The 25041-nt window shown below is 33.4% G+C and overlaps 2 protein-coding genes across 7 annotated transcripts in view; one reads left to right on the forward strand and one right to left on the reverse strand.

Annotated features, from left to right (window-relative positions):
* LOC118196276 (protein CEBPZOS-like) overlaps nucleotides 1–1430 on the forward strand; it is a 92652-nt gene extending 91222 nt beyond the window's left edge. For all 5 annotated transcript variants that reach the window (XM_085811504.1, XM_035367699.2, XM_035367698.2 and 2 more), the window contains exon 5: nucleotides 1344–1430. In XM_085811504.1, coding sequence (XP_085667630.1) covers nucleotides 1344–1351 — 8 coding nt within the window. In that variant the 3' untranslated portion in view covers nucleotides 1352–1430. The remainder of the gene's footprint in view (nucleotides 1–1343) is intronic.
* Nucleotides 1431–3650: 2220 nt separating this feature from the next.
* Nucleotides 3651–25041, reverse strand: part of LOC118190208 (uncharacterized) — a 57680-nt gene continuing 36289 nt past the window's right edge. For both annotated transcript variants that reach the window (XM_085811502.1, XM_085811501.1), the window contains exons 5-8: nucleotides 24129–24258; nucleotides 18539–18701; nucleotides 15650–15865; nucleotides 3651–3969 (exon numbers count right to left, since the gene is read on the reverse strand). In XM_085811502.1, coding sequence (XP_085667628.1) covers nucleotides 3733–3969; nucleotides 15650–15865; nucleotides 18539–18701; nucleotides 24129–24258 — 746 coding nt within the window. In that variant the 3' untranslated portion in view covers nucleotides 3651–3732. The remainder of the gene's footprint in view (nucleotides 3970–15649; nucleotides 15866–18538; nucleotides 18702–24128; nucleotides 24259–25041) is intronic.

Raw genomic sequence — 25041 nt, forward strand, 5'->3', positions numbered from 1 at the left:
TTCACTCATTAGATATCTTAACACAAGCCATTCACTTATCAAATAACATTCTCAGCGTATCATTTTGCAAAACAGTGGGATGTCTGAAAACTTCTGAAGGGGATGCAGGGAAATGATATTATTAAGCTTTCATAAAGTCCTTAGGTATGAAGTTCAGAAGAAAGATGACTCCATGCTGTTTTGTATAAACTACAGATGTATAAATGGCATTAGAAAAAAAGACAGTTTCCTTTGTATGGAATGGCACTTTAGATGCACTAGGAGGAAATAAATGGCTTTCCCACTTTGGATTTGAAGAGCAGCTACTGGCAAGTGGAACTCAAGCCAAAAAACACATGAGGAGATTGCATTTATTACCTATTAGGGACTTTGGTAGTTTAAAGTAATGCCTTTTGGACTGTGCAGTGCACCAGCAACATTTGAATGTCTAATGAAGACAGTTCTGAAAGGACTGTCATATGAAGCCTGTCTTATATATCTAAATGAGATTAATGTAGTCAGTCACACTTTTGAGGAATATTTGGAAAGTTTCAGAAAAAGTATTACTGAGACTAATTTAAAGCATTCAAGTCCTTCAGAGTGGAACCTGTTTCACTGGAAAGTGATATTATTTCCCCTTAAGGCATAGATCCTGAGAAAATCATTAAAGGTTTCTCTAAAATTGCAAGACCTTTAATTATCTAACAGAAGTAATGCAAAAGTTTTTGTGCATTGATGAATATGAAAAAGTTTTAAAGTACCAATTTCCAGTAACTGTTTGCTTTATAAGGAGTTTACGTACCTTTTGGATAATCTGGTGTTATCATTTTTAAATATATTTTTTTAATACCTGATCCCCCCTAATTTTTAGGTTTGAATTGTTATTTTTAATGCTATGTAAAAGGTGTTTGATTTCTAATTCAAATAAGTAATTTCAGTATCCTAAAATTGAATAGAAAAACAATGTATTCTTATAAATATTTCTTTATAAAATTACAACCTTGGAATTCTTAAATGGTTTATTAAACTACAAGTAAATCTTGTGAAAATTTTACCTATGATATAAATTATTCATTCTTCTCTCTGTTAAACTGTTTTATGGTATTTGAACAAAACACAGTAATTAGACTGTGTTGCTGATATGAATGATTTAATTAAAATGTAGGAAAAACTGAAAATTGCTACTTTTAATAATATGAGATTCATAGTTTTGTTATATAACTTATTCATATTTAAAATAATTTGAATTATAAAATTCTTTAAAATAAATGATGAAAACATTTTTAAATAACTATAGATTATGTTTTGTAATGAATATTTTGGAATTGTATTGTTTTTCCTAAAATGTGTGTGTTGTATTGCAGGTCTATGAAAATTACCTTCTGAAGCCTGTTTGTTGTATTCTGTAGTGTATATATTTTGAAATAAAAGTTTGTTGTACATTAACAGAACTTCTGATTCAATTATTAATGCTACTATTTTTGATATATATAAGCCAAAGAATTTTGAAAAATAAGCAATGTGTTGATAGATATAAATTATGAATTGTTCATCATAACTAAATTTGTTACTTTGAAGTAATATGTTGAATTTTAAGTTATCAGAAGTTATTATTATAGCATTTTGGAATGTTTGGACTGAATTAACTGCTCTTTTTAAATGCTTACTGAAATTAGGCACATTAGTATTTTGTTTTAAATGGATTACGTGTATAAATGTAATAAATGTATTTCAAAGATTATTGTATTAATTAAATTAATATAAAAGATTAATGTAAATTTCTATGTGTATAATCATATTGTAGCAGGCAAACCAATTTCCTAGAGTTATAATTATTTACAGGACTAGCATTAAGCATAATTGCCCATATTTCTAGAATGATTGCATTCAGATTGTACATATCATTTTATTGAAATATCAAGATAATTAGGAAATATAATTAAAACAGTAAAAGCTTATGTTTGTTCTATGTAGATTGTTACATTTTATCTATATTTAATCTTTTCAAGACGTTACATACCATTTTGAAACTAGTAGATTTTGAACAAATATTATGAGCAATTGCATATGTTTATGAACATTTCATGTATTTTTATTGTGAAAATATGTTTTCATGTAAAAAATAATTCTACACAGCTTAAATAGAACAAAAATCTTAACTTTAAATAACTAATTCATAAATCTTTCATTATAGACAAAAATCTGTGAGGTTTTTAGCTTTCAGCTACTTAAATCAACAATTTCTGTTATTAAATGGTGAAGAATATACATGATTGTTCCTCACATTGTAGAAAAATGGTGGTACTTAGAAAATTACTGAAATCACATCTTTAAAATTACACCTGCCACCTATATACGAGGGCTATCCAGAAAGTAGATTACGTTTTGGAATAAAAAAATAAACAAAGTATAGGAAGCAAATTTTATTATATACAGATGAAAGCCACACTCAAATACTACATTTCTACATAGTCACCATACAAATTAAGGCATTTATCGTAGCGATGTACGAGCTTGGAAATTCCTTCGTCGAAAAATTTGGCCGCCTGCGCCTTCAACCACTTCGTTACCTCTTCTTGCCTTCCATCTTGCACAAAACTTGTGGCAACCAAGCTTTTCGCTGATGATTTCGTGCAACAAACTTCGCGAAATTTGTGGAAATCTCAAAGAAAGTTCCGTTATTGTGAAATTTCGATTTTCACGGACTTTAGCATCGACTTTTTCGAGAAGTTCGGCGGTCACTATGCTGGGTCTCCCACTTCGATCTTCGTCGTGAACATTGGTTCGGCCATTTTGAAATCTTATGACCCACTGACGCACTCCACCTTCAGTGATAATGTTGTCCCCATACACTTCACGAAGCTGCCGATAGATTTCTATCGGTTTACAGTTTTTTGCAGCCAGAAACCTTATTACTGAGCGCACCTCGCAGTTCGCGGGATTTTCAATTAATGCAGACATTTCAAACCGTCACAGTATCTGAACGGAGCACAGCACGAACCTCTCACTAGCACGGCTAGATGCAGACTGAGCTGCGCAACGCTCTGACCCCAAGATGGCCGCGCTAGCCCCGCCCCTAGCGGACACAGACGGAAACGTAATCTACTTCCTGGATGGCCCTCGTACATAGGTAAGGAATGGGATATTTTCAGTCTAAAATTTTGATGGACAGTTTTCAGTGAATAAGCATGAATTGGGTCTCCACGACACGTTTTTACTACTTTTATAATTATGATATATATTATTATAATGATGTTTGTCTGTGTGTAAGTGTATGATGACCTTTTCGTCCATAATAACTCTTACATGAAACTTCCAAAAATTTGCATTTTCCATATTTAAGCTTTCAACATTTCTATTGATGAGTTGATTAGATTTTGGGAAAAATTTAACCAGCTTTACTTGAAGCTCATAAAGGCCTGTTTACAATAGTGGGACTTCGAGCCGGTGAAATGCGTATGAACATGAAGGCTCCGCTAAAGGGGAGAGGAGAAAGGGCACTAACAATTTTTACCTTTCTTCCACCTACATTCGCAGATAAGGGAAGTAATGTTTTCTGTCCAAAAATTGGTTAATGAGTTTTCAGTTCCTACAATTCCATGTTTGGCAGAAGATTGTAAGCTGGCCACATCAGATTTTTTGATTTGTGGATAAATGACAAATAATAAGTAAAGCATGAAAGAAAAAACTTTTATTTAAAAAAAAATAAATAAAAAAATTGATACAAGCAAATGGAATTTTGAATTGATGTATTCAGTCTGTTATTTGCTCTTCTGGTGGCACGAAATCTATTATTTCCCAGCAGAAAATTCCATTGCCTCGATATCCAGCTTTACATCGGCAGTAGGGGTGGCCGCTGATGTGTTGGGCACAGGCAGCATGAATACTACAATCACTGTTGCTGAGGCAGCTGCTTAACAAATACGATTCTTCTTCATCAAAGGCTAACTGATTGGGGATTTTATCAGCTGGAACTTCATCATCTTGCTCCTGCATCATAACAGTTATAGTAAATGAAATATTAATAGAAAATTTTGCATTTGCTTGAAATGTGTAATCATATTGTATAATTCTAATAATTCTTAGAAAATAAAAGGTAAAAAGACTTACCTTTTAATCGATCTTCTTTCTTTCCAATCCAAAGGTATATCCGGGAGTAGTTTTCCTAAGTACATCTATACACTACTCACAGACAGAAAGAGAGAGGTGTCTAAGATAATAAGATATTTAATTTACATCACAGCACTAAACTAAAATATATAACACAGAAGAGAATTACTACATGTTTCACTCAAACGTCCATCACGAGTTCTCAAAGTTCAACTAAAAAGTTCTGATTTAGTTTTTGCTGTGCGCATGCGCAAATCACGTGCTTGTCGGTGAGAGTTTCAACATACTCCCACCTTTAAATTTGCTGAAAAAACCAAATTTAAAAATGTAACCTTTGAACAGGCTTTACCATTCGACCACTTTTTGTAGTCATCGATGGAATCTTTTCGCTCTTAAGATCTTGAGGCAAGTCATTACGAATATCAGAATCGCAGTAAGTTACTGTTTCATCAGAAGAGCTGCTTGCCACATTTCTGGATCTAGACTGTTCATCAGGATACAAACGCTTGGTTGGTCGGAAAACTTCTCCAAACTTAGTCTTGACCTTAACTAAATGCACGTGTCCATCCCGAGATTTGAAAATCTCAGTTACTTTCGCCAATAACCAGTCTGTTCGCTTCTTATTATCATGGGACACTAAAACAAGATCTCCTATTTTCAGAGGATGTGAAGCTTTTACATGTTCATAATTTTGTCGTAACTGTCTGAGATATTCGATTCGAAATCTTTTACATAGATCTTGTAACAGTTTTTGTCAATAAATAAGCCTTTTGTTTAAAGATTTCACATCTATATTATCCAGATCAGGAACTCCAATTTGTTGAATCTCATGGAGAAACATGGAAGGTGTGATCGGAGATAAATCTTCAACATATTCTGAGACATACGTCAATGGACAATTATTCATTATTGCTTCACAGTCACACAAAATTGTTATCATTTCTTCATAATTTAGAGATGATGGTCCTAAAATTTTGCGAAGGATTCTTTTCAGGACTCCTATTAATCGCTCCCACCATCCTCTCCATCAGGGAGCTGATAGCGGAAGAAATTTCCATGTGATCTTGTGGATACTAGCTTGTTCTAAGATTTTATCCCAATTTAAGCTTTTGAATAATCTATCACTTCCTTTGAAATTCGTTCCATTGTCGGAATAGATGGTGTAGGGTCTTCTACGTCGAGCAATGAAACGTCTCAGCGCTTGCAGAAAACTTTCAGTTGATAGCAAGAAAATCAATTCCAAATGTACTGCGTGAACCTCTGACATACAACACAGCTTCTTATGACTTTCTTGACAATCTTTCGTGTTTTCAAAATCCAATATTGTTCTCGTAAAGCGGATATTAAAAATTGTACTCCTGCATGATTGTTCATTTCATGTTTAGCTCTAATTAATTTTACTACAATAGGATGATCTGAAGGAAGAATAATAGGAAATCGAAAATTTTCTGTATCATCTCTTCTCAGAATTCTGGTTTTAACCCTAAGGATTCCATTAGAATCAATCATTGGTTGAAGTACACGTAATCTTTTGCAATCTAATCCAGAAAATGATTCACTCTGCACTAATCTCAAAAGAGTTAATTCGGCTCCTTTAATTTCTTCCGCTGTAATTGTTCCAAAAGTTCTTTCATTAGGACTTAGTCTGACATTCTTAACAAAACAGAAGATCCAAGATATTATCTTTAGAATGGTGTTGTACAAAGAAATCTTATCAAAATTAACTTTAGTCATAGCATTCGAATTAACTGCAGAAATTATTGTCTTCTTTCTTTCAGCATTTACAATGTACGTCCAGAAAGTAAGTTCCGTTTGGTAATAAAAGTAAATTGTGTACAGCTACAGAAAAGTTATTTATTGCACAAAATTCAACAATTCTTAAACTACTTTTCCACATAACTGCCGAAATATTGCAGGCATTTGTCATAGCGTGGCACAAGTTTTTGTATACCTTCTTCATAGAAATTTGCCGCCTGTTCTTTCAACCAGTTGGAAACAGTTTCTTTCAGCTCGTCATCATTGTTCAAGTGTTGACCGCCAAGGAAAGACTTAAGATGTAAGAACAGATGAAAGTCGTTAGGAGCGAGGTCAGGGCTGTACGGAGGATGATCAAACACGTCCCAGCCAAATCCTTGTAGGAGGTTTTTCGTCACATTTGCAGTGTGTGGTTGTGTGTTGTCGTGAAGAAAAACAACACCTTTTGACAGCAATCCTCGGCGCTTATTCTGTATCGCGCAGCGCAAGTTCCGAACTGTCTCGCAGTAAGCATCTGCTCTGATTGTTTGACCACGCGGTAAGAAATCAATGAGTAAGATGCCTTTCCAGTTCCAGAACACTGTGCACATCATTTTTCGAGGTGTCAAGATTTGCTTCGGCTTAACCTTTGCTGGGGATGAAGTGTGCCTTAATTCCATTGATTGCCACTTACTTTCAGGGGTGTCGTAAGAAACCCAAGTTTCATCTCCTGTGACTATCTGTGTCAGAAATTCTTCACCGCTTTCAGCATAACGGGTCAAAAACTGAAGTGCACTACCCATCCGTTTTGTTTTGTGTTGCTCAGTAAGAATCTTTGGTACCCAACGTGAGCAAAGTTTACGAAATTTCAGTTTTTCGGTAACAATTTTATGCATTAGTGATCGTGAAATTTGGGGAAATTCCATAGCGAGAGCACTAATTGTAAACCTTCGGTTTTCATGGATCTTGTCATCAATCGCGTGAACCAGTTCTTCTGTAACCAAAGATGGACGCCCACTTCGTTCTTCATCGTGCACATCACTACGTCCGTCATTGAACTTTCGGACCCATCTTCTCACCATTGAATCACTCATCGCTTTTGGTCCGTAAACATCGCAAATTTGCCGATAAATTTCACTAGGTTTCACTTTCCTCGCATTCAGAAAACGAATCACAGATTTGATTTTACAAGCGGCGGGATTTTCAATCAACACCGACATTGTAAACAAGCACAACAAAGCGTACGTGACTGACGGCGATCTCCGAATGGCACGCGTTTCTTCTCCTTGATACAGAGCGTCTACTGCGCACGTGCGGAACTGCGATCGCAGAGCTGCAGCGGAGATAAATTGAAACGGAACTTACTTTCTGGACGTGCCTCGTATAATGTCAAAATTTGGTACAATTTCAGAGGTAGGCCATTTTTCTGGACCATTTCTCAACCAATCGGGACCCTCCCACCATTTCGATTTGACTAAGGTTTCCGGACTGCATCCTCGGTAAGGGAGGTCCGCTGGATTTAGTGTTCCAGGAATATAATTCCAGTCGTTTGGATTAATTAGAGTATGGATTTCTTTATTGTGAACAAAAACAGCCCAGTTTTCATTCTTCTTTATCCAAAATAATGCATCCATAGAATCACTTCAATAATAAATAGGCATTCTAGTCTCAAATCTTCCTTAAAACGATGTGCCAGTCTAGCACCAATCGTACAAGCTAAGAGCTCTAGTCGTGGTATGGAAATCGGCTTAATAGGTGCCACTCTGGATCGAGTTGAGATGAGCTGACATGTAATGGAATTTTCATTACAGCTTCGCATAAATATGCATGTGGCATAAGCAGATTTACTCGCATCACAAAACACGTGTACAGATAAATCGGAAATTCTTTCGAAGTCAACAAAAATTCTTCTGGGTATAGCTATTTTTTCCAAATTGTGCAATTTATTTTTCCAACTTTCGAATTTGTCAAAAATGCTTTTAGGTAAATTGTTATGCCATGAAATCTTCTGTTTCCAGCATTATTAAAGCATTAGCTTAGGAATCAGAGTAACAAGAGCTGTAAACCCAATCGGGTCAGAAATCATGTGTACTATTGACAATATATTTCCTTTTGCTGACAGGCTGTTTCACAGAACTATCTTTAAAGTCACAGGACAAAGTGTCATTTGATAAATTCCATTTCAACCTCAGAACTGATACGGTTTTATCGGAGTCTTCATTGCAAGGATTTTCTTTTAAAGTTTCATCGCTAGATTCATTGTAACACTATCCCCTTAAATCAAATTTAGCAGTCGACATAATTTCCTTCGACACATTATTGAAAGTGTTTAGTTCTTCAATAGTATCAACGCTGGCCACACAATTGTCGACGTACATTGATTCACTTAATTTCTTAGCTACCTCTTGTTGATGTTCAGGAACATTCTCGAGATGATAATTCAGTGTGGCGGCGAGAAAAAAAGGACTGGCATTAATGCCAAATACAACGCGCTTATATCGGTATATTTTCAATTTTTTGGAATCTCCTTTTTCCCACCAGAGAAATCTAAGAAAGTCTCTATCTCGAGGACAGACACGTATTTGCAAAAAGGCCTTGCGTATATCTGAGGTAACCCCATATTTATCTAGGCGGAATCTGTTTAAAATACTCGGTATTAATTCCATATAATTTGGGCCCTTTTCTAAACAGTCATTTAAGAACACACCATTCCTTTCCTTCGCTAAGGCATCGAACACAGGTCTAATCTTTGTGGTTGAACTTTCCTTAATTACAGCCCTATGTGGTAGGTAATGACAATTTTCGGTTTTCTTATCTTCAACAGATTCTATAATATCTTCTTCAGCCCATTCGTTAAAAATATTTTCATACTCTTTCAGACAGTTTTTTGACGCAGGATTTTAACCTTTTCTCTGCTAATAATCTGTTGTCAGGTAAAACCTCATGCCCTTCTAACCAAGGAAGAGAGACCTGATATCTACCCTCACTATCTCTCTTTAATGACTGACGAAAATATGTTTTAGCGATTTCATTAATTTCCTTTCTTGTGTGGGTTGTAGCAGGATCCGTTATTCCTAACGAGTCAAGACACCATAAATCCGAAATTTTAGCATCATTAACATGAAGTGACAATACAGTTTTCATACTGTCAGAGAACTCACGCTTTTCAGTTTTCCCCATCATTGTCCATCCTAATCTAGTGTATATGCATGATAACCCACATTTTAGTTGTCTAACCTTCCCTGTTAGATGCTTTCCTGCCACATCTGCACCTAAAAGAACATGAATTTCTAAAGGTGACTTTTCATACATCAAATCCACAGATTTATTCTGCATGTCAGTTAAATAAATTCCATGTTTTTGCAGTTCAGTAAGATATGTATCTCTACGAATTTGAGGAATGTCAGTACATATTTTATCCTGATTCAAAACCTGAAAAGTACAGTGATAATCACCTTTAAGACTACTCAATCTAATTAAATATTTACTATGAGTTTCTTTCTTTTCAATTCCTCCAAACAAACAATGGATTAATTCTTCTTTACCACTTGTTTTATAATTCATTATACTAACTGCATACTTCGAAATGTAGGATCGCTGGGAACCACTATCTATTAAAATTCTCACATATTTTTCGATTCCATCCCCACGAAGTTTTACTACTAAAGTTTGCAAATTTACTAACTGCATGCAAGATTTATTTGTTAGAACACAGTATTTTTTAATATTTTCATCCCCAATAATGTCTGTAGAATTATTTCCGTGAGGGTCATCCTTAACAGTATTACACATTATTGATAAATGAGCTTTACCGCATATGGAACATTTAACTTTGGTCTTGCAAAAGCGGGAGATATGGTTCCGGTTCAAGCATTTAAAACATAATCCGTGCCTAAGCAATTTTTGCTTTTTGTCATCTAAGGTTAAACGACTCGCATTCCGACATTCAGAACTTTCATGATCTGAATCGCAAAATATGAAGTTCGAATGTTTATAATTTTGATTCTCATTTGTAAACAGCAACTGCGAGGCAGACGATACATCTGGTACCCGTTTATCATACCAAGTTGACAACTTGCTTCCGCGTTTTGTTTGTCGGGGGGGGGGGGAGAAGAAATTGACGTCACTTCTTTCGACTGAAAAGCTGTTTTTTCCCTAGCAGTTAATTGCTGAGAAAGAAATTCCACTAGGTGATTCAAATCGTAATTTGATTTTCGAAATGTTTTATTATATTCCAAAACCAAATCTGCGGGCAATGTTTTAAGCAAAATAAGTGTTAATAAAGCTCCATATGTTTTTGAGGTCATACTTAATGATTCAAGACATCGAATATGTTTTTGTATGTAATTGATTTACAGAAATTTTGAATGTCATTAGAATCCTTTAGAGGTCTTATTTTCAGTAATTTATTTATATGGGCGTTTATCAGTACATCTTTATTTCCAAATCTTTCTGCGAGTAGTTTAACTGAAGTTTCGTAATTTTCTTCGGTTAAATCGAAACCGTCAATGTTATAAGCAGTACCTCCCAAAAAGGATTTCAAATAATTAAATTTGCTTATAACGTCAAGCGTCTTATTTTGGTGTATGGCTGATAAAAAGTGTTCCAAAATGTCAGCCATTCGCAGCTCTCGCCATAAAACTTCGGAATCGTAAGTTTAGGAAGCTTCACATTATTATTTTCGATTTTAACGTTTTCTATACTTTCACTTAACTGTTCAGTGCTTCTTAACACACTAAATTTTTGTTGTTCTATATTAATTTCTTTCAATTTTTTGTTAGCTTTGCATTTAAATGTAGTTATTCTTTCACGATATTCGTCAACACCGTTTAATTCCTGGTCTAGATCCTTTATGTCTATTAATTTTTCTATATCCGCATCTATTTGTTTTAACTCGTTCGATTTTTCATTTAAGAGTTCTAAGGAAATTTCTAGTTCCTTTGCATTCACTTCTGTTTTTGATAATTCAGTTTCGATTCGGCCAATTAATTTTGTAACGGCAGCTCTTATGTGGCCGCGTTTCCTTTTCAATGTATCGATGAATTCAGTCATTATTTAATATATATTCAATAATTCAACAAGTATCAACAATTCGCCTTCATTCGCTGCACGGGATGCCAAAAAATGTGTAAGTCTAATAATTCTTAGAAAATAAAAGGTAAAAAGACTTACCTTTTAATCGATCTTCTTTCTTTCTAATCCAAAGGTATATCCGGGAGTATTTTTCCTAAGTACATCTATGCACTACTCACAGAAAGAGAGAGGCTTCTAAGATAATAAGATATTTAATTTACATCACAGCACTAAACTAAAATATATATGTATAACACAGAAGATAATTACTACATGTTTCACTCAAACGTCCATCACGAGTTCTCAAAGTTCAACTAAAAAGTTCTAATTTAGTTTTTGCTGCGCGCATGCGCAAATCACGTGGTTTTCGGTGAGAGTTTCAACACATGTGTTAACTCAAAAATAGTCAAGCTCTGTACTTTTATTAAATGCCAAATCCTCTGAGTGCGAGAAAATACTAAAGAAGAAGTGTGGATTTTAGCTTTGAGTGAACAATAAATCTTATAAGCGTAATAAGTAATTAAAAAAGAATTGACATCCCAAGAAAGTATAAATATAGGCATCAAGATGAAGGAACTGAGTACCTCAAAAAAATTATTATCAGGATAAAATGCTATATGTGCATTTCGTTTAAAAAAAATTTAAATATATCTCTTTTTAGAAAAATAAAGTCGTGAGAAAGAACGTTTTGTATGGAGAGATATTTGGTTGATGTACTGCAAACATTTTATTATACATTTTTTCAGACATATCAAGAAAATAAATAATTAATTATATTACAATGATTATTAATTTGAAATATATTTTCCAGAAATCGATCAAAATAAAAACTGAGATTTTCAGGAAAATCTTGTTTGGAGACCATTTGGTGCCCCTCTGCAAGCGGCGCCTGGGGCATCATACCATCTTGTCCCCCCTCGCTACGCCACTGATATATTTATTGTGTGTTTAACAGTGAAACGAGTAGAGATTCAATCTAGAACACGAGTGAAACGAGTAGAGATTCAATCTAAATTTGGTGTGCCGAGTTTATGTGATGTAACGTATAATATTTACTATCGATTCCCAAGTCGCAAAAATAAACCAAGAAGCCACAACCAGCAGCCTCCTCATACCCAGTGGAAATCTCGATTTCAAGAAATAATTTATCAAAATGTATACATATCTTTTTGGTAAAGATCTTTCATCATACTATCGAATATTTCATTATCCATAAATCGGTAAATTGAATGTTATTTAGATAACCATTATCTAACGGTAATTTTTTATAAAAATATTTTAATTGTAATGAGAGAGGAACAGTGGCTAGTTTGCAAATGCATTCAATTAAAACAGTCTGAAAGGCTAAAGTAGTTGCAAGATAGCACTTTTGCTGAGCAGCTCATCTGTTGTAAAAGTTCTTTTATAATGTTTTAAAATTCCTTCCATTCTTATGCGTATAAATTTCAAATGTTCTTTAACATTCGTTTCTTATCTGTAATTTCTCCTAAGTATTTAAATGTTCAACAAATTCTTCTTATTATTTTATTAAATCTCAAGTTGGACGGCTTGGCTATCCTGAGGGAAAAGTTTTCTCAAGGTTAAATTCTTTCTTTAAGATACCAATTATTTATAATAATTTAAATCTTCTTAAAAGTATGTTCAGTTTTTTTCCTAGTGAGGAATTGTAAATTAATAGCAATATGTCAGCATAAAAGTTTAAATTTTGACAGATTAATTTCATCTATTGATTTATTTGCGATGAGGCTTCAGAACAAAGGTGCATGATACGAACCATGTAGGCAGTGGGCATCTTTTTTTTTTTTTTTTTTTTTAAACTTTAAACCTTTCCTCACCCCTTTCAACTAATAAATAAATATTCTGTCATTAAAATTATTCTCTAAAAACTTTTAGAAATTTTAATATTGTTTAAAACAGAGAGCAAGGATGACTATATGACAGAATCAAACCTATTTATGGCATCAAGTGACACCAAAATGACCTGATTAATTTGTTTCTTGTCTCTAATATAAGTAATAGTTTTACATAGAGTTTTATTTGTTCTACGACACTTCATGGGGCCAAATTGAATTTTCGAAATAAAGTTACCAGATTTTAAATATGACTTAATTATTTGTAATTAGTTTCTCTGAGATTTTTGCTAAAAGTGTGTTAAAGCAAATAAGTTTAATACACTTTAGGAATCAATATCAGTCAACCTATTTTCCAAGTTTTTGGAAAGACACTGAATTCTAAGCATTTAATGTTCAGAATAATAAAAAGCAAGGATATTCTAAAAATAAAATTGTAATAAATGTGGTCTTGATGCTTTATAACTCAGAAGCGCTCACAATTCTTAAACTTCCAAATACTATTTCCAGTTCTGTAATGTAATCTTTCCCCTTTATTGTGTATAAAAACTGTATTAAAAATTCCGTATTCTAATAAACATCATGGATTAATCTTCATCAATGTACCAAATAATATTGTACCAATAATATTGCCTGCTCGAGTACTCGGTGCGGATGTTTAGTGCGGATGAAGGTGCATAGTTAATGGACAGCTGGAGGCTATCTGGACACAAACTGGTGCCTGTTCCACTTCTACCTCAACCTCTACTTCTCATAAGCATCATTTTTTTCTTCCCGTACTTCCTCTTTTAAGGTTTAGTTTGATAAGTTAATAAATAATTCTTTGTATGACAAAAGATTCTGCTTAGTCAGTCTGTTAATCTTTTGACCAGTTTTTTTTTTTTTTTTTTTGTTTTGTTATTGTTGTTGGTGTTGTTTGTAGGCTGTTTTGAAATATCTGTCGTAGTATTTTATATACTTTTCAGGAATATTTTAACCATGTATGCTTTTTGACATTTTTTTATAACAAGTACATTCTTTTTTATATTTGATTTTTCTTTAAGTTCTAAAATGTCCATTAAGGAACTGTAAGGAAAAGCTATCAATATCATATATTGATAGCTTTTCCTTACAGCTCTAATTTTTTCCGGTATTGATCTACTTCCTAAGTCTATTCGACCAGTGGTTTCAATTTCAAATTGTATGCGGTTCAAATGCACAATCTGAAAGTAGCTGACGGGCCGCAATTTAAAAAAAAGAAGGGAGGAAGGAGGAATGTATTTTTTTTTTTTTTGTTTTGTTAACAAAAAAAAAAAAAAAGTTAACTAAATTAAGAAATTTTTTACATATTTGTCAAAACATACATATGAAAATAATACAAATTAAAAAAATCAAATTTACACTTATAGACTTTTTCGCATGAAATCTAAAAGTTGGTATCTGCAAGAAATTTCTGTTGGTCAGAATTTTTAATTTTCTGTTGGTCAGAACTTTTGTTTCAATAGGTATTGCCCATAGGTATTGTTTTGTTCATGAATAATAATAAAACAAACTTTTTGTAAAAAAAAAAAAAAAAAAAAAAAAAAAAATGTTGGTAACTTCGAAATATAGGGAAAAAATCTGATGTGTACACCACATGACTTCCTTGTGCGGAATATTAAATTATATGCATTTTTCCTTGCATTTAATTTAAACTTATTGGATTGAATTAAATCTACTTCGCCGACAGCGCATAAACCACGATAGAATAAATGCATTCTTTAAAATTCACTCTAGTATTTGTTTACCAGAGCGACACTCTGGCGCGAGATTCACTTAGCAGTATTATATTTCGTTCATATTATAACTTATTATGCACAAAATTTATATCATTTAAAGAATAGAATTATCTAATCGTTGCCCCATATTCTATTTTCCAGAAAGGATTAAGCATGATTTAATTGGCAATAATAAATGAAGGCGTTATCTTTGTTGTTGCGAAGCTAAGTTTCTCTAGATTGGCAACAAATCCACTAGTCTGCTGTTTCAAATGTAAACAGTTAATGGCCGCCATAAAAAAAAAGGCTTAGCAGCACTTAAACAACTTTAAAATTGTTGATAATTCTAAAAATATTGCATACAGATTTACTAAAGGCATAAAAACCTTAACCGGAAGATAAAAACAACATAATTCAATCATTTTTAAAGCAAAAAATATACAATTTACAAACATATAAGAGTAAAGAAACTGAGATCACTGAGCCGGGTAACAGAGTGGATATATATATAAATATATTTATATACGTTTGGTGCGGCCGATGGCAACCAAAATACGAGGTGCACATCTACATGTTATAGCAGTCATATATACAAAATTTAAACGTTTTGAGGCTACTCGTTTTTGAGTTATGCGAGATACGTACGTACATACGTTCGTACAGATGCCACGAAAAATTCTCTTCAGAATTAATTTAAAAACAGTTTTATAATTTTTTTGGAGGAAACGAGTCTTTTATTCTGTCCTTACGTACAGATATCACGCAAAAACATCGTTAAATTGCATTCGATAGCGGTTAAAATGAATATTTCGTTGAAATATGCTGCCTGAAACTTTTCGCGATTACAATACTTCCTTTTTACTTCGTACAAGGTAGTAAAAAACGTTTTTTCTGTATTGCTGTTTATATTTTGACAGATTGTTATATTTTCACAGTCATCTTTACAGCCGGTGTTTATTTAACTACGGGATTCAAAATACAACCGGGGATACAGTTCAAGCATAGATTATTTATGTGTGTAGTGTTCGCATGCATAGGATGGCTATAGTCTCATGTACACTCGTAAATATCCCCGAAAAGTCGGTAATTTTGCCGCATGTTGAAATTGGGGATGCGAAAAAGCAGAAAGTACCAAAAATTCTTTAAAAACGAAAATTATGATCTTACCACGTATTCGTTTCTTCCTCTCGAATGGTAAACTGCACTGATTGGAGCAGCACTGGCGTAAAACAATCCTGACTGTATTCCGAAGTCATTGCTTATCCCTCCAGAATCACGTCGTATTCTTTTGTGCCTGTAGTGGTTGCTTCCTGAAGCCTTACTACAAACAAAACCATCGCCGACGAAATCTGGTCCACAGAAACAATATCCGATGTGAATGCCCTTGATTAAAATACGTTTATTAATTTAACGCTTACTATTTTTATAAATGCCTCAGCAATTATTAATCAATCAATAATTATTTCAGTAATGCCATTCCATTGTCTTTGTTTATTGTTATTTCACGAGCCGCTTATTTTCGAAGCTTATTTACTTCTCATAATTAAGAGTATTTGACCAAAAATAAAACTAAAATTAAAATAAAATACATATTTGCAAAAAAAGAATTGAACTAAACTGTAAATATATATATTTTTTAATTTAGTGGAATATTTTTTAAATGCATTTTTTTTTATCAAAAGCAGCACAAATAAGTTTACAAAAATATTTTAATATAAGCTCATACTTGCTTCTTATTTTTTAACCATTTGTAGGCTTTAAACTTTAATATCTTTATCAACATAATATGTAAAGCATTATAGTTTCCTAAAGTTAATAAAGAAATAGTTATAATGAAAATTATATTTATGAATGTTATAATTCTGCTACCTGTCTACTTGAACGCCTATGTCTTTGAACTGAATGGGGAGAATAAATTGTAAATGATCTCGCTTTATTTTTTATTTATGCTTTTTATTTAAGTTATTTATGCATAGTTATTCGCTTCGCTTTTCGCTTTATTTAAGTTATTTATGCATAGTTATTAAAAGTAATATCCAGTAGTTTACTAATTTTCAAACATTAAATTATTTGATAATTGTTAAAATTGGCTAATAAAAATTAATTTTTATCAATAAAATTCATATGAACTATGATTATGTACAATGCTGAATGCATATTAAGACTGTGTATTAACATTTTTCTATTCAAAAATTAAAAGTATTAATAAATACATAGTTTTCTGTTCTCATTAAATATTTATTCAATTGAATGAAAATTCACTGAAAAATAAGGAAAGTGAGATAGAAAAATCTTCAGAAAACTGCATCCCTTAAACAAGCGAACCGCAGCTTTTTTCCTCTAGCTCACCGCTTATTAAGGCTGAAGTTACGGCCGAATTCTGATCCTCCCTGTCAGAATTTAAGATTTTTTTTACTTACTTCCAGTATTCTGCAATCCACGTTTTCTGTATTATTTTATACTACAAAATTATTAAACTGCAGTGAATAAGATAATCAGAAAATCATAATTTTGAGGCTGCTTTAAAGAAATCTTCATTGAAAGGAACTTATATACAGTTGCGCACCTCTCTTTGTGTAAGACCATTGGATGTTTGAATTGTTTGTGTAAGATGTTTGAATGACCGTTGGAGTCATTTTAGGTGGGTCATTATAAACTCAGTTTTTGAAAAAAAGTTTTAAAGTCTTTCGGGTATTTCATTCTGATTATTTTTTTTCCAATACATGATTCTCAAAATTCTAACTTTCAAACCATGGAATCAGTTTTGTCATACACTTTGAAAACAGGTATGGAACTGCTCTGTAATCCTAAATTAAGTTTATTTTTGAAACGATTCATCGCTGTGAAATTTCAAATTTAACTAAAATTGGTGGTTTAAAAAAAGTGATTAGTGTAGATATTCATTCCACAGTAGTCAATATTATCCCTAACAGTTTTCATGCGATGCGAATTTCTACTCTTTGATCCCTTATCCATTTTTATATAGATAACACTTTACATTTTAAAAGAAGACAAACTTATTTAAAACGTAACTTAATATTCAGAGTGGTTTGAATATCACAGTCATAGAGAAAGAAAATTAAATAACTGATTTAGTGATTTGCTAAATTTCAGAAGACAAGGTTTAACACGATACGCAATTACAGAGCGGAGAACAGAGATAGCAGCATGCCATGCATAAGAAATCCAGTAATATGACAGGTGCAGACGGCTGATTACAACTTGTTACTGAGCACATACATTTTGCTTATTAATGTCCACATTTGGAATCCTCACAATTGTTTTCTCTTTTAATCAATGTTCAGATTTAAACTTTCTGAGTACTTTGCTTTCACCAGCATTTATTATAACGCTATTGTTGATCATATTTGATCATGATTGGCATTGTTTATCAGATTTTTACGTACCTTTGACAAAGCCATCGCATACCACCAGGGCTATGTATACTGCAGGTTATATACTCAATATACAGGAGCTACGTATACAGGAGCTACGTATACAGAGCTACTTATACAGGAGGTATACGTATACTCTTTGACTGCAATACTGTCAAAGATTTCCTATATCAAAAGGTGCCGTATCTTTTTACTTTGATCTGTTCGGCGTTCCTGGGTATTGGGTTCGAAGCGAATATGAATGAATTAAATAAAGGAAAAGAAAATGATTTTAATGTTTCGCTTGAAAAGAGATTGTCTTCTAATCGAGATATGCTAAACTTTTCTGAAACTTGAGGTTTATTAGTTAAAATATTGCGCAAAATCTGCGAAATATCAGTTATGGCTAATTGTTCCTCATCGTTTCTCTCATAAGTGAAAATTCAGATTTATTTTCTGCTATTTTTATTACAAGATTTACACTATGCCCTTTACTAGTTTATTAAATTTTATATTGTCAGTAAAATTTAAATTATGTTTCTTTCCACTCACAGACTTGAATTATTGCCTAATTTTAAAGAACTGAGGCCAGCCACTCGAACAAGACTACCTGTGATTGTCTATCAAGGAACAGTGGGTTCGAAAAGACAGTATTTTTTAAAATTTATGACAGTTAAACTACCTTCTGTATGATTGCCTTCTGTCCTCTTGGTACTATGCATATGGCATGTTCTCCGCATTCGTCGCTGGTGCTACAGTTAGGCGAGAAGAAAAGATGATCTACTGGAGATTCTAAAAAATCGTGTTGAATTAGGCGCACTGTTGGCTGTACGTAATGGATCTCGCTGAAAAAACAGATGCAAGAAATAAAACTAACTAACTAACTATATATATATATATATATATATATATAAACCATGCAATCTGATAGTTTATTAATCTGCTCAGCTTAATACCTGAAAGGTATATTCGCATTGTAAAATCTCGAATAGGTTTAGAATGTTAAATATTTACTATAAGTTACATGTGGTATATAAACTAAATAACAAGTGCAAAAATTCCAGTTTCATAGATAGAACTACAATTGAATATAAACCAGTAGAAAATCAGAATAACATTTTCTTCACATTTTAAATAAAAATAAAGCAGACTATTGACATTCAATTAAAATCAAATGCTTATGGAAGCAGGTAACTTTAACATGTCAAAAGATGCTAGAAATATCACGCGTTTTAAGGTTGAATGTCTTTATAAATTATTGATATATGATCGTGAAATTTTATATACATACTTTTCTTTCCTTGATAATATAGTATTCGCTGTCTTACTTTATTTTTTGGGTATTAAAAAAAATTAAAATAAATATAATATATATTTTTTGCCATCGACAAAAAATTGCAGTGTGTGTTATGTGCACAGTGCAATTTTTGTCGATGCCATTAAGAATAAACAAATCACTATTTTGTACCGATTTTTTTTTGCAATTTTGTACCGATTTTTTTTCCGATTGAAAAGAGGTATAAAATAACCGAATTTTATTTTTTTAAAATCAATTAGTATTTTTATTTTGAAACTCCAAAATTAACTATTTTTCAGTATAAAATTAAAGGCAATTTCTAAGTTTTCTAAGTTTTTATTGACCATTTTATATTCACATGGCATTTATACAATCGGTAAAAATTTTCTGAAATTCTGATAGAACTGTTTTAGAGAAATCAGGCCCGCAAGCAGGCGATTTATAATTTCGGAAAAGTTTTATTTCCAAGATATAATTACTTAACAAATCATGTAAATTCATATAACTTTCCCAGTACAGTGGTACATCAGTATACGTCATTAATTCACTCCAGATCCTTGGATGTTTACCAAACGAACTTTTCACTAAGAAATAAAGAGAAAATAAGGCGTTCTTATGAAAAATCCTATTGTTATTATTTTAACACTGTTAACAGTAAAATAACCAATGCAGCGGTTGAACTATATACTGAACATTAATGAAGCGCTTCGCATGATATTGTACGTAAATGTTCTTCTATCCAGATTAAAAGTAATTTAATCTGCAGAACCTAATGAAAGAAAAATGAGACTTTGAATAAAATGGCAAGCGCTTTTGTTACACTACACTGAAGTGACAAAAGTCATGGGATACCTCCTAATACTTTGTCGGTCCTCCTTTTGCCCGGCGAAGTGCAGCAACTCAACTCGACGTGGCATGGACTCAACAAGTCGTTGGAAGTCCCCTGCAGGAATATTGAGCCATGATGCCTCTATAGACGTCCATAATTGTGAAAGTGTTGACGGTGCAGGGTTTTGGGCACGAACTGACCTCTCGATGATGTTCCCTAAATGTTCGATGGAATACATGTCGGGCGATCTAGGTGGCCAGATCATTCGCTGGAATTGTCCAGAATGTTCTTCTAACCAATCGCGAACACTTGTGGCCCGTTGACATGGCGCATTGTCATCCATAAAAATCCCATCGTTGTTTGAGTACGTGAAGTCCATGAATGGCTGTAAGTGATCTCCAAGTAGCTGAAGGTATCCATTTCCAGTCAATGATCGGTTCAGTTACAACTGAGGACTGAGTCCATGCCATGTAAAAACAGCCCAGACCATTATGGAACCACCACCAGCTTGAACAGTCCTTGTTGACAACTTGAGTCCATGGCTTCGTGGGGTCTGCGCCACACTCGAACCCTACCATCAGCTCTTACCAACTGAAATCGTGACTCATCTGACCAAGCCACGGTTTTCCATTCGTTTAGGGACCAACCGATATGCTCACGAGCCCACGAGAGTCACTGCAGGGGATGTCGTGCTGTCAGTAAAGGCACTCGAGTCGGTCTTCTGTTGGCATAGCCCAAGGAAGACAAATTTCACCGCACTGTCCTATCGGACACGTCCCTCGTACGTCCCACATTGATTTCTGCGGTTGTTTGACGCAGTGTTGCTTGTCTGTGAACATTGACAACTCTACGCAGACGTCGCTGGTCTCGGTCGTTAAGTGCAGGTGGTCGGCCACTGCGCTGTCCATGGTGGGATGTTATGCCTGAAATTAGATGCTCGACACTGTGGATCTCGGAATGTTTAATTCCCTAACGATATCCGAAATGGAATGACCCATGCGTCTAGCTCCAACTACCATTCCGCGTTCAAAGTCTGTTAATTCTCGTCGTGCGGCCAGCCATAATCAAAGCCTCTTCACATGAATAACTTGAACACAAATGAAAGCCCTGCCAAAGCACTTCGCATTTATACATTTTCTACGCGATACTACTGCCATCTGTATATTTGCATATTGCTATCCCATGACTTTTGTCACTTCAGTGTATATACAATCCAAAGCATGCTGTTTCTCCCGCCTTTTTAGTCCAAAGGGATTTGAATCCCGAAGGACTATTAGTTTCGTTTTGGCATTTTGCGTCGGACGGATAAATGTCGGTTCACTTTTCAAACTGTTGCCATAAAATGTTAGAGTTCTGCATTATATTTGAAGAAATTAAATAATGAAAATCTGCGTAAATGTATGTATATTTCTCACATTGTCATAAAATAACGATACATAGAGTCATCGAATTTTGAATAACGTAATCCTCCAACGAATATGAGCATGTGGAAGACCAAATTTGAAATTTGAAATTTGTTTTATGATCGATTTCCTATTTTTTAAAACTTTAACGAATTTTTGATTAACAAACTCAAGGATTTCAAAGCGAGCAATGGCAACGTTGTGCAGAAAAAACATTTTTATCTCCAGCGCGTGAGTCTCTGTATCGGAAATTCTAAAGATATGCTCGTTTTAAAACTATTTTGCTATATTGCTGTTGCACTGGATCTTATGGTTTAAGTGCGAGTAACATGATATTTAATAAAGAAAGGTAACACACAAAATGTTAAAAAACGCCCCTTTGGACGTAATTTAAAATCTGAAACATTTCAGATTTTTTTTTTTCATTGAGCAATAAACACGGTAACTGACAAATTTCAGCGATGTCTAATGCTAGAACAGATGTCAGCGATGTCTAATGCTAGAACATAATATGTATACAATATTAGAAAAAATTCTACTTATTCAGAAAAAGATATACATATACAGATATATAAGCAGGCATAATTACTGAGGATTTGTTCAGTTTGATGTCAAATATTAGGCGCAGAAAAGTTACAATGAAAGTGTTTGATAGAATCGAATGCTTTTACTTTAGAATTATTAGTTTTGCTCATTTCTATTCAAATTAATTTCCAAAAAACAAAAATAAATAGAAAACATTTTTCAATTAATGAAACTCAGCCTTTTATTTTTGAAATTGGAAAGAATTATTTTATTTATCAGGTATAAATTTGCTAAATCAGAATCAGTTTCCAAACAATTTTCTTTTTCTTTATTTTTGTGGGACAGGCATTAGTATGTGTTGCCATAGCAAAAACCCGATTATTCTTTTCTAGCTTTATGGAACTTAACATGAGTAATAATTAGGCAAATAAATACAATCGGAAATTGGTTTGGCGAATGGTGAAGCTGTGAAACTTTTTAAAATTTCGTTCATAAAGAATTCACTGTTTTTTAGAAAAAGCATAGTAAAAACTTAAATGGTAACTGAGATTCAATTCTTTGTATCTAAAGAATTAACATTTAATTGGTGAATAAAGAACAAGTTTTTTTGAAAGACGAAAGTATATTTGCTGCAATGCCGTACATGTGTTTTTTTAAAGTTTTGAATTTACTTCAAATATTTCAGTGTTATATTTCGTACAAATAGCATAAGATACTCATCTCTAATGCTACTTATATGATTTTGAAGTATATTAAAAAAATACATCCGCAGTCAATAAAACCTAACGAAATTATCAATGATAATTGCCTCGAAACTTTCAGGGATAATTCGTATGAATAAAACCACATCTGCAAAGCGTGGCATTTTCCCGTCATCATCAGCAACCCTCAGAATAGTGCGTGTGCTATCAATATTTTCAGAGATGGGCGGCCAAACGTAATATAAATTTGTGAATTACAAGGTTGTTGTCGGATGGAGTGCATTTTTCGCAGGTGGCATTGCGTGTCTTATGACAGTAACCAGAGTAAGAACACGAGCATTTTCCACCACTAACACGTGATGTTATAGAGTAATAAGCATACTGTGTGATTACCAAAAATGACTTATAACCGTCATGTAAGGTGCATTATTTGGCTGTTAGAGATGAAGGTTATGCAGAAGTACCCGAGAGACGAGAGACGGTTCTTCTGATGCACACTTGCAAGAGCTTTGTATGGGTGTTATTTATCTTGTTATAACAAAAATTCTTTACGGCACTGACCCGAAAATATAAAACAGTACTAAATAAAAGAAAGACAAATTGTCAATGCTTTTGAGACAGGCAGTACAACAGAAAGCAAAGTGGCACAATTTCGTCAGCATACGTGCTTGAGATCTCAGAAAGTAGATAACATGGTACTCGCAATTCACCAGTATACTTTAAAAAAGTAGAGCAAAGATGCAGCTGTCCCAATTTTAAATCCAGTAATGTTTCCTTCACCACCTTAAGCGCCTTCTTCGTTCCAGACTTTACTGCATGCTTTACTACATATAACATATTTATTTCTCTCACCTGAGAGTCTTACCTACTCGCGAAGTATACATCAACTTCGCTCGCAGTTCTGTCTTCTCTCCCCATATTTTCATGCTCTAATGTGACGGGATATGTAATCGCTTTTGAGTTGTAATCTTTGTTGTATATAGATTGTTGCAGACTTCAAGGTCACAATCATATTTCTATCTATGGCCGCATTCTTATAAGTTGGTGCCCGCGCACAACTTATAAGAAATTATATTATTTCGCAATATAATTTCTTATAAGTATTATAATTTCTTATAATTACACAACTTCAAGTTGTGGATGATTGATTAAGGACATCCACAACTTGAAGTTTTGCAGCTGTTATTTTGCCCATTTTCTTGGAGACCTCAGAAAGTTTATAATATTTTATCATCGGAAAGTCCAATAATTTTCTTGGTGAGTAAATAAATTAGTAATTTAGTCGATCATTTCGCCAGTTCTTTGACAAAAGAATAGGGCTATCCCACTAGCTGTTTCCTATTTAGAACATTTACGATGTTTACAATGTGTGATATTTACAAGCAAATAAATTGTGTATTTTAAATTAATGAATACTACTGAAAGATACGTGAATTCGAAAAGAGACTTTTATTTGAATGATTGAATCCGATTTTCATAACTTAAATATCAGCTAATTGCAGATAATGATCACCTACCGTGGTATATGGTTGTCCAGAATTTCGTCAATTTGGTCGCTTAACTCTATGAGTGTCTCGACAGATTTAACACGTGGGTCTAAAGTAGCATCATGCTGTCCGAATAAAGACCTTACCAATCGAGTACAATCTAAAAATGGGGGAAAATATGCCAGTATTATTTGGGATCTGAAACAATATTGGAAGGTGAAAATTAAAAAAAAAGTTACCATGAAATAAACATTTCAGTATGAAAGCAATATTATTTCATATCATTTATAAATTATATTGTTGTGAATTATGGCTTCGTGGACATCTCTTTCATATTTTGGCTCCAGACAAAGCAGGACGAAATCGATAATGTATTGCAATAAATAACACCATACATCCAAATTAACAGTAAATAGTTAAAAAAACACAGACATTAAGCAAACACTCCTTAACACATAAAAGTATCATAGATTACCTATGTCACTTATATGGTAAACTCATAAGGCATAATATTTGATTCACGATTCACCTAGCGGACGTTTTGTTCCGAACGTGTTCCAATAAAAAAAAGGAAATAATATGGTCGACTCTAATCACAAATATCTCCCTGCCTGGAAATGAGTCATATGTCAAACTCTAAAAGAAGATTCCAAATCTTTCACTTAAATTTATTAATATTTACATCTGAAACCAAACGAATGCTACAAACCAAAAACAAATTCATGGAATACATATAACATTGCCACACACACACACGCCAATAATAATAATTAAAAGTCTTTAAAATTAATTTCCCCCTTCAAGAGTGACGTCATATTTCATGGAGCTGGTAATCATTTTTCCTTTCATCCTCCCACCTTGCAATGAGAAATAAGGAATTGAACATTGCAACGTTCGTAATTATAAGTCTAATCTCTGGGTTTTCTTGACAGTTCTTTCATGT

The sequence above is a fragment of the Stegodyphus dumicola genome, chromosome 2, assembly GCF_044657685.1.
Source record: "Stegodyphus dumicola isolate Sdum_Otavi_A_Nest chromosome 2, ASM4465768v1".
NCBI classification, from domain to species: Eukaryota; Metazoa; Arthropoda; class Arachnida; order Araneae; family Eresidae; genus Stegodyphus; species Stegodyphus dumicola.